The 18,072-nt window shown below is 35.6% G+C and overlaps 1 protein-coding gene across 2 annotated transcripts; it reads right to left on the reverse strand.

The window, feature by feature from the left end:
• On the reverse strand, positions 3,428 to 9,096 carry LOC109830391. 2 transcript variants are annotated; one of them, XM_020397644.1, is made up of 3 exons: positions 8,694 to 9,096; positions 5,887 to 6,069; positions 3,428 to 3,805 (listed from the first exon to the last, which is right to left on the reverse strand). In XM_020397644.1, the coding sequence occupies exons 2-3, from the start codon at positions 6,049 to 6,051 to the stop codon at positions 3,650 to 3,652; spliced, it is 321 nt and encodes a 106-aa protein (XP_020253233.1). In that variant the 5' UTR covers positions 6,052 to 6,069; positions 8,694 to 9,096; the 3' UTR covers positions 3,428 to 3,649. The 2 variants fall into 2 exon arrangements, with proteins under 2 accessions (XP_020253233.1, XP_020253232.1); XM_020397643.1 differs by lacking the exon at positions 8,694 to 9,096 and adding an exon at positions 6,442 to 6,614.

The following is an 18,072-nucleotide window of genomic DNA, read 5'->3' on the forward strand; positions in this document are numbered from 1 at the left end:
AGCCCATTTAAGAACATTCAAGAGCTTCCTTTCGTTTCAATCTTTATTGTTTATTAAAGAAAAAGAAGAAGAGGGAGGTGATGATGGTGTTTTAAAGCAAACAGATGCCTCCGCTGCTCTGCTTTTATGATCACAGTTACTCTTGTGTAAATATTGCCCCCAACTCTTTTATGACCACGTTGAATGCCCATTAATTTTCTAAAGCACAGAATAATGCTAAGGGGCTGTTTGGTTCAATTTCTAATAAAAAAAAGGATAAAGAAAAGTGCCAAAAAATATGTCATAAAAAGACATATTTCCAGTGAAAGAACACACCTGCACGGTAACTTCGCTACATAACTGACCCTTAACAAAATCAGCTCACAGTATGAGCAACCGTCCGCAAAAACAGGTCAAGTTCTATTATCGACATATGATGCTGCATAAGTCTTACCATAGGACATTGTATTAACTAAGATAGTCGAGCACAACAAAATTCAATATCATCCAGAAGTTTTAAATTTAACAGAGAATTCAAGTAAGCATCAAAAGAGATTTACCTGTAGCTTGCTACGCTTAACAGCAAAGTGTTGTAGAAGTAAAAACTCGTTTGTGGAGTACATAATGCGTAAATCACAAAGGTTTTTGCAACATCAAATAAGCACACCCAGGCTGTACACGCCACATCAACCATCTGTCCTAACTCTTCGGATTACAATTACAAATATCTCATAGAGACATTAAATAGATTCGGCAATTTAAATCCAAAGAAAGAAAACGACGAGGGAAAAAAAAAAGCTTTTATAGCTTGTGAATAAGCATAGTATCGGGCACATCTAAAAGATCTAGGGTTAGAGCCTAGACACCAGAATCAGTTTCAGGCCACTAATCTAAAAACCAAAATATTCTTGAACACCCAAAAGACATGCTGATATCGGTATAGATTATTTTTATATATCTGTATCAGCTTATCTATAGTCCACAGGTAAAAAAGAACTATATCCATATCAGGTCAGATATAGAAGAGGATATACTTCCAGATATCTTTATCCACTTGCACCTCTAGGCACATCCAGTATTCTTAATTAACCACTACATATGTAAAAATTTAGTAACACTAAGTAATGAATAGAAAAATGAATCCGGAATTCATAGAAGCCCATATATATCTAGGGATCTACCTACAGTTCACAGAACATGTATGCTCAAATGTAACTAACTTCGCCATCTTCCATGAACTAGACAATCTTAAAAGAGTTTGCAATTGCAGGATTGCATTGTTATCGAAGCATATGTGAGAATATTTTTTTTTTAAAACAGGACCTTTCGATTTGTATTCAACAAGCAGACACCACTATAAATATTTATAAGCTTCCATTTCAAAGCCTACCCTCAACTACCTCCAGCTTCATACAGCTGTTTCACTTTGCTCTCTATTTCTGAAGCTTCCTTCTTACTACTTACACCCAACACTGCCATTGATGCAGGCTACATCCTTTCATCACTGTTCCCCAAATTGGGGAAACCTCTGCACCAGAGCTTTTGAGCCAGTGGTCAACATACTTGATGACCCTTCAGCATTAAAGTTTCAAAAGGAACATCAAATTGGTCCCAGAGTTACCCGCCCCATCAATGAATATGTCATAGATGCTAAGATAAAAAGAGGTTGAACACATTAGGGCCATGTGGAGGCATGGATCCTTATAGAACGTGCACAGTGAAGGCATCTGCCGCCCATTCATATTTTCTAAGTGTGAAAGCAATGTCTGCTTCCAGAAATAAAGGGAAAGGCGGAACCTTTATTAAGCTCAGAGCCTCAGACTGACACCACTCCATGATATTTTGCACCCAAAAGGATAACAGTAGAAAACACTGAGAAAATAGCATGACAATTGCCATAGAGTTAGCAGATAATACTGACATAAGCAGAAACCACCACTTAGTGCACTGCCTGAGACAGATCACTAGTGCCCTACAAAGAGGGCCGATTATCTGCTTGACGCTAAGTTGCTAACCTCGTATGAATGCTAATGTCCATGCATCACCTATGTAAAGGACAGAGCCACTTTAGAAGTGGAAGAATATGAAAATATGTAACTGACAATAGGGGCTCACAAATATAAAAGATAGCTTCTCCAATTTTCCTAGCACAAGGGGTTTTTAGATTCTGCAAGATCTATTCAGAAGACCTGACGACGGTAAATGGAAATAAGCACTACATCAAAGGTAATTGCATGCTGGCAATCTCTCATTACCGACACCAAGGCAGTCACAGACTCACAATGCCACAAATCATATGCTAGTATCACATTACTGGCTATTTGATAATAATTAAGAAAAATAGAAAAATCACACCTCAATTGTTAAATGCAGTGAAACAACAAAGTATTGTCAATTGCTGAGAACAGAAACAGAAGTAAAGGTCCCTCTTAGTAAAATGGCCTAAATGAAATAGCAAGAATGCGCTGTGGAATTGCCAACATCCATGTCAATAAATTTAGTTCATGCAGCCAGGAAGCAATGACTTCCCTAGACTATAGAAAATAGTATATAGACGAAAAGGGGATGATGAAGTTTCTGATATTGTCTTCCTTAACATTCATAAATGGGTAAATTATACTAAACCCCCATGAACTTTCAGTGTTCTGCAGTAAACCACCATGAACTTTCACAATCGCACTAAACCCCAGTAACTTTTTGGAATTGCAGAAAACCCCCCAACAATTTTTCTGAGTTTTGTAGATAACCCCCATGAATTGGAAAGTAGAAACCCAAAAACAACATAAAAAGGCACTTTGAAAGTTGGGGGTTTAATATAATTTACCTAAAATGTTGGGGGTTTTCTGCAAAAGTTATTGGGGGTTTAGGGCTTGTTTGGATTGAGGGGAATGAGGGTGAAGGGAAGTTAGGGGAACCATTCACCTCCATTCACATTGTTTGGGAACACTTAGGAGGTGAAGTTAATTCACCCTAGTTCCCCTTGGTTCACCCCCTAATAGTATAAAAATTGTTACCCCCCAAATTGGGGTGTAACCAAGGGGAAGGGAATTCCCTTCCCTTCCCTTCACTCAGTTTCACTCACCCTTCCCTTCCCTTCACTCAGTTTCCCTTAACTTCCCTTCACCCCCTACAAATCCAAACAGGCCCTTAGTGCAATTCTAAAAGTTCATGGAGGTTTACTGCAGAACACTGAAAGTTTATGGGGGTTTAGTGTAAATTAACATTCATAAACCTATACTATATTATACAAAATTTTGCCAATTCCTTTCCTACTTTAGAACTGGCAGCTTCTGGTATTATTTGAATGTCCTTAGTTAACAAAGCAGGTAGGTAAACATTTCTGACTTCTTCCATGATTCGACAACTCTAACACAATCTGAAACATATTTATATTATTTTATTAGCAAATAGACAGCTGTGACAAATAGCTGAAGAACGACTGGATATGATTATGAACTACAAGAACCTATATCGAGAAAACTGTAGAAAATAATGAATGCTGGCACTAGGATTTAAACAGACGTTAAATAAACACGTGTCCACTAAAATTTTCAGATAACTGGACGGACATCCTTTTGCTTCATAATCAGCAAATGCTGATCCCCTGAGAAGATCTCTGTTTCTCCAAACTCATTTACAAACTATAAATAGTACACCAGTGAAGATTGCACTAATCTTCCAGGATCTTCTGTCTTTCATTTTCATTCAAAGAATTGCCAGGAATGCTTACCGTGTTGTTGATTTCTCGGCATTGCAGCAATTGCTGCTGAAGGCTTTGAACTAGCTCATGTAGCTTTTGAATGTTCTTTTCTTGAGATAGAATTATCTGCAACAACAAGAAACATATTATTCACAACGGAATTTCAAAGAAACTTCTGCTCTGGATAAAGCGAAAAAAAAAATTTATGCCAACAAATATTAACAACCTCTTATCGAGGAATAACAGAAAAAAGGTTTACAGAAAAATTTTTAAAGTAAAATATATAGCACTAATTAAATGGAAAACAAACAGCACAAGGTGAAAATATCAGCTGAAATGTATGCCTGTTGCTTAAAAATTACTGAATAATGGGATATCATTAGCCTACGGGAACTCAAAGTGTTTACATTTTCAAATAATGCTTGTGCTATAACTCTTATATTTAACCAGAACTTGCTATATGTTTAGTACTTTCACTATTAGACATTACCCAATCAGTTTTATTAGATAAAATATGTATTCTCCACTTCAGAAATGGTATTATCAATAAAGCCCTAGAGTTTACACTAAAATCACAACCGCTATTAATTAAGACGGATAAAGTCCTGTTCTTACAACTCGATCGGAGATGATCTTCTCTCGCTAGTACCAGGGAAGGGGGAAAAATAGCACAACCAGCTGTACTGGTACTACAAATTGCTATGCACCAGTGGTTAACTATAATCCGGTCCACAGACATTCTTAATCCTAACCCTCTCAATCCCTAACCTAAACCCATATATATTGCTGGCCCAAATCCTACTCCTAATATAACCTCTATTGATATCACTATTTGTATCATATTAGATGTGTAATGTTTTAAAAAGCCGTCTAGGTGCCGGATTAGGCCTAAGCAGTACCTAGGCCGGTCGCCTAGGTTTTGGGAGTGCCTAGGGAAGCGTGGACCACTTACTACGATTATGCCACTTAGGTCATGATTTCCCCCACTGCCACCTCCACTTTCTTTAACCTCCTCTAGCCTCCACTGACTATGAGTCTACGAACACCTCCTCTGACCTTTAGCAAAATCTCCACCACTTAAAAAAATGGCTAGGCCCCGCATAGGCTTCCGTCTGGGCCATAGTTAAACAGCACACAGTACATTGTTGGTCATGATACAAATTCGCATGCACAATTCGCCACTTAGCTATTTTGGATTCGAGAGGGCTACGTTATAACTTGTAAATTTTGTTGGGTGCACTTTCCATTTTTCAAAGTTAGAGAAAACTAGAAACTAGAAAGCTAATCATGCATTTTAATAATGTAATATAAAACAGTAGAATGAAACAATGCATCTCTTGATAATTTGTGATTATCTAAGTTATGCATGTTAGCATATATGTGATTAACTGAAACTTTTTGTGTGTTTTCTACTTGTGCTCAGTCAAAAATTAAGATTCTTGACATATTTTTTATGTGAACTCATAAATATGTTCCTTCATGTGTTTTTGTCTATTATGTGTGCGGTGTGTGTCGCTTCACTCGCGCACATGCATCGCATTGCGCCTTGCGCACGTACGCGTAAAGGGATTCTGCGTCCCGCATTATTGCAAGCAGTACGCAAATTTTGGGGAACCAATAAATGGAAAGTGCACCCAATAAAATATACGACGTACCATCCTTGAACCATAGTACAGTTTGCATACCGTTTATTGATTAGTTGTGAGAGCTTACATGAAGATTCAGGATTAAGGTAAGTCTACTGAACGAACAAAAGAGGTTTTGTGATGCATACATAACAATGAATTCAAGAAGTAGGAATGCATGAATATATTGAAAAACTGGCAAAGGAGTAGTTCTATTACTTCACTAACACTGATCAAATGCCAATGAAGCTATACTTAATAGCAACCACAAATTGAAAACATTTCTAGATGATAACTAGAAACAGTTATATACAATAGGCGCATTCTTCTCACAGCCAAACTTGCTTAGTTGATGATAAACAAAGAGATCCTCTAGCTCACATTAGTTGATGATTGAAGTAATTTATCCTAACCAAACATATGTAACAACAAATGCAAGAAACAACTAAAGAAATGCATGAAGATTATTAACCAAAGGGGAACTTCTTTCAGTTCGGTAACATTGATCAAATGCCAATGTAGATTTCCAATACCGAAATAGCAATAACAACTTAAAAACACCTATCCTAACTACATACTCACTTTTTCTTTGACGACCTCTTCTCTTCTCAAATTCTGCTGCTGCTTCTGAGCAATGCTCGGGTTCGGGTCCATGTCATTAACAAGCTGCTGTTTCCACTCGAATTGCGACGTAATTATGAGGATCATCAGTAAGAAAACAAGCACCATGGGTCTTGACATTATCATGATTATCACTCAAACAACCTGCCAAATCATTCCAAACTTAGCATATATCAAAATTCAGAAGCCAAAATTGAATAAACCCTGGTCTTTGATACATAGGTAAGATGCAGAAACCCTAGAATTTGTCCTCAAGACCCTACAATAGCAATATAGTAGAAAATCGCAATTCAGCATAAAATAAGACGACATTTGTCCACAAAACCCCAGAACTGCAAATATATTAAAAAAAATCGGTACGCAAATGTGCTAGTTCAAATAAATCGCAATTCGCCATAAAAATGACGATTTCCCCCTCCAAAAAATAAAGGGAATTTGGCCACAAAGTCTAGAATTTGTCCAAAAAAAACCCTAAAAGTGCAGCGATTGAAAATTCTAAGAGAACAAAGAACTCACATCTCGTAGAAATTTATTGCTACTTCACGACTTTTGGGGGAGTTTCGGATGAAAAGAGGAAATCGAGGTGGTGTTAAAATTTTGGGGAGGATTCCTTCGATTGAGACTCGCCGGCGACTGAGAATTGACTGTAGTGGATCATCAACTCTGAGGATTATTTTCTTTCACACTGGCACGCGGTATGATAATGGATCTCTCCCTACGTAGGGCCCATAGAAGCAACACATTTTTGGGCTCGGGCTTACCTGGGCCATTATGGGCTTGGGCCTTTGCTTAACACATTGTTTTGTCTAATACTGGAATACTGGTGCACGGGACACAACCTAACGATGCAGTTTTATTGTATACGAAGCCCATAGAGGTGGAGCATTTTTGTGTTGTGCATGGCCTAGTCCTATTTTTATTGGGATGTAATTGGATTTCTTTTTTCTTTTTCATTTTTTTTGTTATTGTTATTAAATAGTAATTGAAGAGAGAAATTTAGGGGTCGAATCAGAATACGAATCTTCTTACATCACGCATCCGGATGGCATGAGTCACAAAATGGTAGTTTAAGTTGGTGTTTGGGAGAGCTTATTTTATCAAGCTTATAAGCTAAATTGGCTTCTAGTGGTTTTTGGCTTTTATGATAAAGTTCATAATAATTGTACCCATAAAAATTGTTTGGGTACAATTATCATTTACTTGGGCTTATTTAGATGAGCTTGTAAGCTAGTTCTCAAACAAGTTGATTTAGCCCAACTTTTTTATATGGGTCATAAAAACTAGCTTATCTGGAATGTTACCAAACATGTAGAAAAAAAAACATAATTATAGGCTATCCTGACCAAAGAATAAGCTCCGCCAAACACCCTGTAAATCTCCAAACTGTTTTATCACCCCTCATGATAGCACATAACACCTTGTTAGTACGTTAGATGTTCTGATAAATTTTTGAGACCTCTAGAAATCGAGATCTTGAAGAGCAAGCGTACAATATCTTTGATGAAAAGTATTTTTCTAGTAAAATGGTGGGTAACTATCACTGTTTTTCATTAAATAGAGCTTAATGGAACAAGCCCAAGAAAGTACAACTTATGGGGGTTATCAACAATATGCAGAAACTTATTGAGGGTTTTCTGCAAAATATGAAAGTTATTGTGGGTTTAGTGCGATTTTGGGAGTTGTTGTGTAGAAAAAAAATTATTTATAGGCTATCCTGACCAAAGAATAAGCTCCGCCAAACACCCTATAAATCTCCAAATTGTTTTATTACCCCTCATGATAGCCCATAACTGTTGGATTATATCTAATTATGGGCATATGTGTTACATTAGTGTATAATGCTATCCTTAAGGTTAACCCGCATAAAGTGGTCAATCAATTTGGGTTAATGTGTATTTAAGTAAATCATTGGCTAATTGTGCAGATACCAAACTACAATTCTAATTTTATGATGGGCTAAATTAGAAAATTGCAAATCTATAAAAAGGGGTTATGATCCCTAATCTAAAGGTTACATTCTCTATTCTCTAATTCTCATCTAAAGAGATATTCAAGAGAAACCTTTCAGATTAGAAGATCAAACCCTAATTCAGATCCGTGCTCAAATAGTCATGGATTCAAGTATTGCTTCCGCGTTCTTGTGATTACTCTCTTTGAATTGATCATGATTAAGTTTTTAACAAGTGGTATCAGAACCACCGTGTTTAATTCTTTGAGATTTATATTTAAGATTAAGTATTTAGGGTTTTTTATCTTAATTTGGCTTTATTAAAATACGTTGCACGTTTGGATCTGTGCAAATATGATCTGTAACATGAAAATTTCAAAAAGAAATTCAATTCTGTTTGCTTTGGAACTGTAGCACGCATGAACAATAAAAAAGTTCATATTTTGGTTTGATTTTCTCTTTCAGCTGTTGAATATGGATCAAACTCTTGATCCAGATTGTGAGAAAATCATCAATTTCATGAACTAAGGATCAACTCATTGATCAAATTGTCTGCAATCAAGTTCATAATTGACAGCAAAAGAAATTTGGATTAAGCCATCGTTCACTTAACTCCTCGCCGGCGATGTTCGCCGGCGATGTTCGCTGGCGACCCCGCTGTCAAAGGAAGACAGTGGCGACAACATCAGGAAGCCCTAGGGTTTCGAAACCCTAGGGTGCGGGAGCTTAAGCGGCGGCGGCGACGGTTTACTTTCGAAACCCTAAGGGTGCAAAAAGATCGTGCGTGAAAACGTGCGGAAATTAAGGAGGCGGCAGTTACCTCATTCAGGCGAGCTTGTCGGCAAACTCTGTAGGCAAGCTCGAACCTATTTCAGGCGAGCTCGAGCTTGGTTTCAGGCGAGCTTCGTCTTGGTTGGCAAACTTCGATCCCAAATTTTCAGGCGAGCTCACGTGCTCGAATCAGGCGAGCTCGACTTCTAGTTCAGGCGAGCTTCGACTCGATTTAGGCGAGCTCGAGCTTCGATCTGTTTACAGGCGAGCTCTGTTCATTTTCAGGCGAGGTCGACTCAATTTGGGAATTTTTCAAGCGAGCGAAAGCTCGATACATGCGAGTCTTCGATTTGAAGGCGAGCTTGGTTTTCTGTTTTTCGTTGGGAACAATAAGGCTGCGGGCAAGAGTTCGTCGATAAAAAGAAGAAAAAAATGAGGGCGTGTTTGATGTTTCTTTCCCGTCGGGTAAAAGGGAGCTGCAGGTAGCTCTCTTAATCTATTAACTTATGAGCTCATTTTTTTAGTGTGGGCCTATGTCAAGTTTTGGGCTTATAATCAAATTATGGGCCTGCAATTATTTAAACATAGTTTAATTGATACTATCAATTAAACTTTAAGTTTGTGGGCCTTACTTCGTTATAGGCTCTTATTAAGGTATGGAGAATTTTAGTTAATTCAAATTAAATTGCTTAGTTTGAATTAAATTTGGTAGTTAATCAATTATTTAATTTAAATATTATAACACTAAGGTATTAAGTTTGTCTCTCATTCTAAATGATTAATTAAAATAAAAAGTTGTCAAAGTAACATTTCTTGTGTAAATTGTTCATGAGGGATGTTAGATGGTTGTATGTATGTTTTCGTAAAAATATTTAATCGGCCCAAAGGAAGCTTAATATTTATTTAGACTGCATATACATCTGCAATGATAAATGTGTGACAATTATAAGGTTTACATGTGAATAATGAATCGATCCAAATATTGTTTCATTATTTGACATGAGTTATTGTCAGTGTTTGATCATTGCAACAAGGTATCACTTAGAATTAATATTACTGTTTAAATACTTGATATTAATGTTGTACTAAATATCTTGAGATGAGATTTTTCATTATTTGAATTTTATTAATTACTAATTATGGTTAATAATGTGAGTATCTTTTGTTTTTCAACTAATGCATCTGCTACAATAATTTCTGCTAACATCAATTTAATTCTCATGCTCAATGAGACTAATTTCAAGTTTTGCAAAGAGAATATATTAATTGTTCTTGACTGCATTGATCTAGATCTTGTATTAAGAATTGAACAACCCCAACCTCTCAATGAGGATAGCACTCCTGATGTTAAGGAGTATGAGAATGGGAGCGTTCAAATCGCATGAGTCTTATGATCATTAAGCGCGGCGTTCCGGAAGCCTTCAGGGGCATATAATCCGAAGGGATTACTAAGCCTAAAGATTTCATTGCCGAAATTAAGAAACGTTTTTCGAAAAACGATGAGGTAGAAACAAGCACATTTTTAGCTCGCTTGATTTCGATGAAGTATAAAGGTAAAGGAAATATGAGGGAGTACATTATGAAAATGTCTCATATTGCTTCAAAACTTAAGGCACTTAAACTCGATATTTGTGATGAGTTACTGGTGCATCTGGTTCTGCTATCTCTTCCTGCACAAGTCAATCAATTTAAGGTCAGTTATAACTGCCAAAAAGAAAAATAGACTCTAAATAAGCTCATTTCATACTGTGTACAAGAAGAAGACAGGTTGAAGCAAGATAAGATTAAAAGTGCTCATTTAGCTTATGCCTCTAAGAATAAGGGCAAGAAAAGAAAGAATGATTATGAAGCTACTAAGGGTCCTGTTCAGAAGAAACAACATAAGAATGATCATGGTTGTTTCTTTTGCAACAAGTCTGGACATGTAAAGAAGGACTATACCAAATATCACGCCTGATGTGCTAAGAAGGGTACATTTCTTACTTTGGTCTGTTTTGATGTTAATTTAGCTTCAATATCTAGAAACACTTAGTGGTTAGACTCTGGTGCTACTACTCACATAAGCGTTTCTATGCAGGGTTGCCTGAGCTACCGAAAGCCAAGTGATGTTGAAAGACACATCTTTATGGGTGACGAACAATTGGTAGACGTGTGATGCGGCATAAACATGTACCAAAAATTGCAAGTGCACAATTTATCAAGTTATAGTATAAAAGATATCGATCCCACGAAGAAGGTGATTTTAAGAGATTATTAAACTTGGTTCTTATATTTTGTGCGTGACAATTAGGAATAAAGAATAATTGTGATTGTATGAGTGGTTATTTTGATTTATATGCAAGAGGTAATAAATTGAATTTTAGAGGAGAGAATGAAGAATTAAAGAATAAATAAAATCACAAGGCAAGAAATATGAATTAATAAAATCAAGAAATAAAACTAAGAATGAAACTACCGATTAGTTCTCTAGTTGATTATCCTAAACATGAACATTTTAAGTACAAGAGAATAATTCATACAATATAAAAGAAATTAGACTAGTTTCATACAATTCTAAGATTCCTACAAGAATTAAATTCACATCTTAAGAAATAAAAACAAGAAAAAGAAGACTAATTACAAAATTAAAAAGAAAAGAAAAATCTAAACTATGAACAAGAAATAAATCTAATTACAAAGAAAATAAAAATCTAAACTACAAAATAAATTGCAGAAATTAAATGCAAGAAAAATAAATCTACTCTACAAATTAAAGTGCAAAAAGAAAATAAAAAAGACAAGAAAGTAAATCTATACTACAAGCATGAATTTAAATCTAACTAATAAGCAATAATAAAGAAATTACTAAAAAGAAATAAAAGAGAAAAGAAATGCAAACCTTCAAATTGCTCTTCATCTCCATCCTCATCATTCAACAAAGAGGAGAAAGAACAAATTTAAAGAGGAAAAAATTATTTTTATTAATTGCAACTAAAGTTACAATTTTTGGAAGGCCTTCTCAATTAAGAGTAGCCCTCCTCTCCAAAAGGAGTTATAAAAATTTTCACACCTCTAACCCCTTACTCTCTACCCCTATTTATAGTAAACATCAGTGAATGAGAGCCATTGGATTCAAATCTTATCCAAAACCAACAAAAATCAGCCATTGGATTGTAACTGCCTGGACGTCCGTATCGATACCCGCATCGATAGGGGTATCGATGCGGGCATCGATACAGGCATCGATGCGGGCATCGATGCCCCCATCGATGCAGGCATCGATGCCTGCTCTTCTCCTGTTGCTGTCCGTAGAACTCTTTGCTTTTGGGCTTGTGTCTTGGGCTTTGGCTTGGACTTTTGGGCTTGGCATTTTCTCTTGATTTTCCATTGGGCTTTGAATTATTTGAAAGAATTCCTTTGGCTTCATGGGCTTCATTTCTTCATTAAATCAAGGGGTTTTTGTTGAGATATTGGAATTTGAGATTTATTCATCATTAACCTGCAATTAACAGATTAAAGCAATTATTAGTGGTATATTTATTCATATAAAATAGATAATGAGGGTATAAAATTGTAATAAAATATGATTATCAACGTGGAAGCAATTGGGCACTTTAGGTTGCTATTAGGAACTAGTTCATATTTAGACTTAAAAGATACTTTTGTAGTACCGTCTTTTAGATGAAATTTGATTTTTGTTTTTATATTGGACAAATCAGGTTATTCTTGTTTATTTGAAAATAATCAATTCAATTTATCTTTTAATTCAAATGTTGTGGGAACTGGTTACTTTAGTACTTATGACAACCTATATTTGCTTAATACAATTGCCTCTTATAATGAATCATTGCATGTGGAATCACGTGGTACTAAGCATAAATTAAATAAAGAAAATTCGGTGACATTATGGCATAAGCGCTTGGGTCATATCTCAAAAGGTAGAGTTGAGCGTCTTGTGTCTGATGGCATTTTGGTTTCCCTTAATTTTTTAGATTTTGATGTATGTGTTGAATGTATCAAGGGAAAACAGACCAAAGTTAAGAGATTAGGTTCCAACAGATCTTCGGATGTCTTAGAATTGATACATACGGATATTTGTGGGCCATTCCTTACGGCATCTTGGAATGGTCAATAATATTTTATATCATTCATAGACGATTACTCACGTTATGAGTACCTATATCTCATTCATGAGAAATTTGAGTCTCTGGACATGTTCAAAGCTTTTAAAGCTGAAGTTGAGAATCAACTCAACAAAAGAATTAAAACTATCAGATCTGTCGTGGTGGTGAGTACTATGGAAGATATGATGGTTCAGGTGAACAACGTTTAGGACCATTTGCTAGATACCTAGAAGAATGCGGTATTATCCCACAGTACACCATGTCGGGGGTCATCTAGCATGAATGGTGTAGCTGAAAGACGAAATAGGACTCTTAAGGATATGGTAAGAAGTATGATTAATCATTCTTCTTTACCAGAATCACTCGGGGGGAGAAGCACTAAAGACAACAACTTACATTTTAAACAGGGTATCAAGTAAAGCAGTTGCTAAAACACCTTATAAGCTTTGGACTGGTCGAAAGCCCAGTTTAAAGCACTTACATATTTAGGGATGTCCAGCTGAGGCAAGACCTTATAGGCCAAATGAAAAGAAAATGGACTCTAAAACAGTTAACAGTTATTTTATTGGGTATTCTGAACGTTCTAGGGGCTATAAGTTCTATGATCCCACACTCAAGAATATTTTTGAGATGAGAACAATAATATTCTTTAAGGATGTTAAGTTTAGGGGGAGAAATAATGTTAAAAACATTGCTTTTGAGGAGGAATTGGTTTCAGACCCAATCCATACAGTCACTTTTGATAATATCCAGGTTCCTATACCTGTTATTAATCAAGAAGTAAATCCGGAGCCTCAAGATGACAATGTTGATCAACTCCCTGTTCTAGAAAAATAAACTCAACAAGCTCAATAACCAGTGCCATTAAGGAGATCCATGAGAGAAAGAAAAAATGTTATCCCGGATGATTATATTGTATTTCTCCAAGAACATGAGGAAAATAATGGAATGTTGGAAGATGATCCAATCAACTTCCTTCAAGCCATGAAAAGTTCTAACTCTTAAAAGTGTATTAATGCCATGAATGAAGAGTACAAGTCTATGCAAGACAATAAGTTTTGGGAACTTGTCCCATTGCTAGAAGGTACAAAACCAATTGGTTGTAAATGGATATTTAAAACCAAGCGGGATGCAAATGGTAATGTGGAGAGGTATAAGGCACGTCTTGTAGCTAAAGGCTATACTCAAAATGAAGACATTGATTATACATAGACTTTCTCTCTAGTTTTATCAAAAGACTCTTTCAGAACAATCATGATGCTTGTTGCTCACCTTGATCTTAAGTTACATCAGATGGATGTTAAGACTGTGTTTCTCAATGGAGACATTGATGAAATGATCTATATGGTGCAACCAGAAAACTTTGTGTTAGGTGACCCAAAGAATATGGTTTGTAAATTAAGGAAATCTATCTATGGACTCAAGCAAGCTCCTCGTTAATGGTATTATAAGTTTCAACAAATAATTATCTCATTTGGTTTTGAGATGAATATTGTTGATGACTGTGTATATCACAAGTTCGGTGGGAGTAAGTATATTTTTCTGGTTCTATATGTCGATGACATATTGCTTGCCACTATGATATAGGCATGTTGCATGAAACCAAGAGATTTCTATCAAAGAATTTTAAAATAAAAGATCTTGGGGACGCCTCTTTTATATTAGGAATCTAGATACATCGAGATCGTTATCGAGATATACTTGCATTATCACAAAAGATCTATATCGATAAAGTTCTCAAAAAGTTTGGCATGCAAGATTGCAGACCAGGTGACACCCCTGTTGCTAAAGGAGACAAGTTTAGTCTCAATCAGTGTCCTAAAGGTAACCTTAAAATTTAATAAATCCAGAAGATTCCTTATGCTTCAGCTGTAGGAAGTCTAATGTATGCTCAGGTGTGTACGTGTCCGGATATTATGTACATTGTTAGGATGTTAGGCAGATATTTAAACAACCCTGGTATGGATCATTGGATATTAGTCAAAAGGGTTATGAGGTATCTTCAGAAAACAAAAGATTATATGCTCACATACAGAAAATCAGAACAGCTGGAGGTCATTGGGTACTCTGATTCTGATATTGATGGATGCCAAGATAGCAGTAAGTCTACATCAGACTATATTTATATACTAGCAGGAGGAGCTATATCATGGAAAAGTGTCAAACAGACACTCGTAGCTTCCTCCACTATGACAGCAGAATTTGTAGCTTGTTATGAAGCATCCAATCATGGAATATGGTTATGAAATTTTGTCACTAGACTGTACATTCTGGAAAAGGTTGAAAGACCAGTAAAGTTATTTATTGACAATAAATCAATAGTGATGTATTCCAATAATAACAGGAGCTCGACTAAGTCAAAACATATTGACATTAAATTCCTAGTTGTGAAAAAAAGGGTACAGAGTGGACAAATATCTATAGAATACATTGGGATAAACTCCATGATAGCTGATCCTCTTACAAAAGGATTGCCACCTAAAGTCTTTCATGAGCACGCTGCTTATATGGATGTGATATTATTTGAGGATATCATGATTTAGTGGGAGTTTGTAATTTTTTTTGTGCTTTATAATTGATTGTATTGTCTGATCAGAATAAAGTATTCAGTTAAGACACTCTATTTCATTATGTTTGGTTTTGATCCCACTAAAGTTTAAAGTAGGACCAGTTGAAAATAGACATGTACTGATCACATTGCATGTAATTTTCATACTGCACATCCATGATTGATCTATGTCATTTGATTGTATTGGTATATGTGACCATTGATGGGTTTAGTTACGATAAATGTGATGAAGACCGCTTTGATCCTATATTGATATTGTCAATGGACGAGATTGTTCAGAAATACCCTTATTTGTGATAGCAATTTCTATCAAGCACCGCTTCCTAAAATATCGAGAAATCGGAACATGAACAAGCCCGTGACATATTAGATTAAGGAGAATAAATAAAAATATTTCTCCTCAACCTAATACGCTAAGCGTCAAGAAATAAATATAATGCGAAGTCACAGGTCCCCGATCACAGTTAACAAGAATATAATAGATAAACTCGGAATAAAATGATCCATATCACAAGTGAATATCATCCAAGACATAATATTCGGGTCAACATGCCCTTATTACAAAACTATCCAACTAAATACTGGAGAGAGATAAAAATACACTGATCAAAAGGAAATGAAAGCGCTACAAAATAAACTGAAAGGAATAACTAAGTTTCGGTTTCTTCTTCTGTTTCATCCGCTAGGCACTCCTGCTGAGAAGACTCTGACCCTGGCTTGTCTCCAAACTGGACCTATCCTTCCTCTAAGTCTGACGTACACAATAGAAAACATGTGTACGTCAGCGTGAATGACACACGGAAAGATCCCACAAAATAATAGAACGAACGAAAACCCAAGAGGAAAATGATACGATAATAGAAAGGACAAAAGAACGTGCAACTGAAAATCCAACAAAATCAACATGCGAAAAAACTACTAAAACATGATAACCACAATGCTAACTGCACACTATAACCAGGTCGAGTACTAGCCATCCTAAACTCACTGGTCCACATCTCAAATAAAGTCAACATTCATAACACCGAATAACTGACTATTTACAAATCCTCTACGCGCATCTAATACCGCTACACGAATCGGTCAGAGGACTACACGCAGTCTGATCTCAGCCTGGTCCGAACTCAGGCAAAACTCAGGTGACGAAACACGTCACGGACTAAGGTGACTACACGAATTCACTTTAGCTCAACAAACCAACCCCAATGACTACACGAATTCACTGGCGTGAGCCTGGAAGGTACATCAACAATCACATCTGATCACATGAACAAAGACTTTCCCATTCCAACTCTTCTCGTTTTTTCTAAGTCAATAATCAAAGTCCACAATATCTCTGGTTCACCACCTAAATTCAGTCAACACACCTACACATGTCACTAGGTCTGTTCATGATGCACGAGGTCACTAAGTCATGAAGTACTAAGGGTTCTCAACACAACCAGGAACAATAAATATGTCTAAATGATTCTATGCAATAACATGATGACATGTCAAATCCATTAAATTAAATCTCAAAACATGAAATATAATCATGAATAGTAAAATTACACATGCAATCCGATTCTATCAATATCTTGTTATCCGAATCTCAAAACTACTCATAAAAAATTATCAGCATCTAAATAACATCAAATATAACTATGGTTAAAAAGAAAACTGAAAGCCGTGATTGTTTTGCACATAAAATGTCACAGTCTACAACTACAACACAAAATCATAATTTAATTTAAATCCAAAATAAATAATTCTTTTTGAAAAATAAATATAATTATTAAAAATATAATTTTTTGTCGAAAATAACTTAACAACTCAAAATGACCCCTTTTTCGAAATAAATAATTTTAAATTATCTATTTTAATAACTATTCAAAACTAACCCATTTTATAAATAAATCCTTTTCTCATCATAATAATTCTAAAAACATCTCAACATAATCACTTTTACACAAAATAATTTTCCTTTAAATTACTTATCATAACATCATTGTTAAATATTAACCATCAACAAGCCACGCAGATAATAACAATTCATAATCTAACTATGCAACTAATTAATGACAGATATAAATATGAAATGACGAGTGAAGAGGAGCGGGATCTTGCCTTGAGGTTTGTGGGCATGAACGAAGCAGCGGGGGAGGCAGGGTTTGGTGATGGGGGTGGTCGGCGTTGATCTAAGGGGAGGAGAAGCTGTTGGATGTCGTCGGAGCTGAGCTGAGAAGTCGGGTGGAGCCGCGAAGAGGAGATGGCGGATCTGAGGCGGGCGGCGCGGTCGTGTTGGTCTCTTTGTTTTGATGATGTTTAATAAATAATTTACCACTAATGTTATTTGTCTAGTATTTGTGTTTATCTATTTATTATAGACAAACAACATGTTGAATGTTGGATGGAATTGTTCCATAATGATCATATCAAATGGAGGTTGGCGGAAATAGGGGTTGAAGCCTTGTATTTTAAGTTAAAGATCTAAGTTCAAGCTTTATCCGCAAGTTTACCAAGAAGAGCTTATTAAAGATCAAGATCTGGCTTGGGTAATCTAGTTTAAGAGTTTATATTATGTGTGTTAAGTACTTTAAGCTCAATTATATATACACATATTTTATTGGTTTCTTTGTACATATATATATATATATTATATATATATATATATTATATATAGTATATACTTATATATATATATATATATATATTATATATATATATATTATATATATATATATATATATATATATATATATTGATATATATTATAT

Source organism: Asparagus officinalis, chromosome 2 (genome assembly GCF_001876935.1).
Source record: "Asparagus officinalis chromosome 2, Aspof.V1, whole genome shotgun sequence".
Classification (NCBI taxonomy): domain Eukaryota; kingdom Viridiplantae; phylum Streptophyta; class Magnoliopsida; order Asparagales; family Asparagaceae; genus Asparagus; species Asparagus officinalis.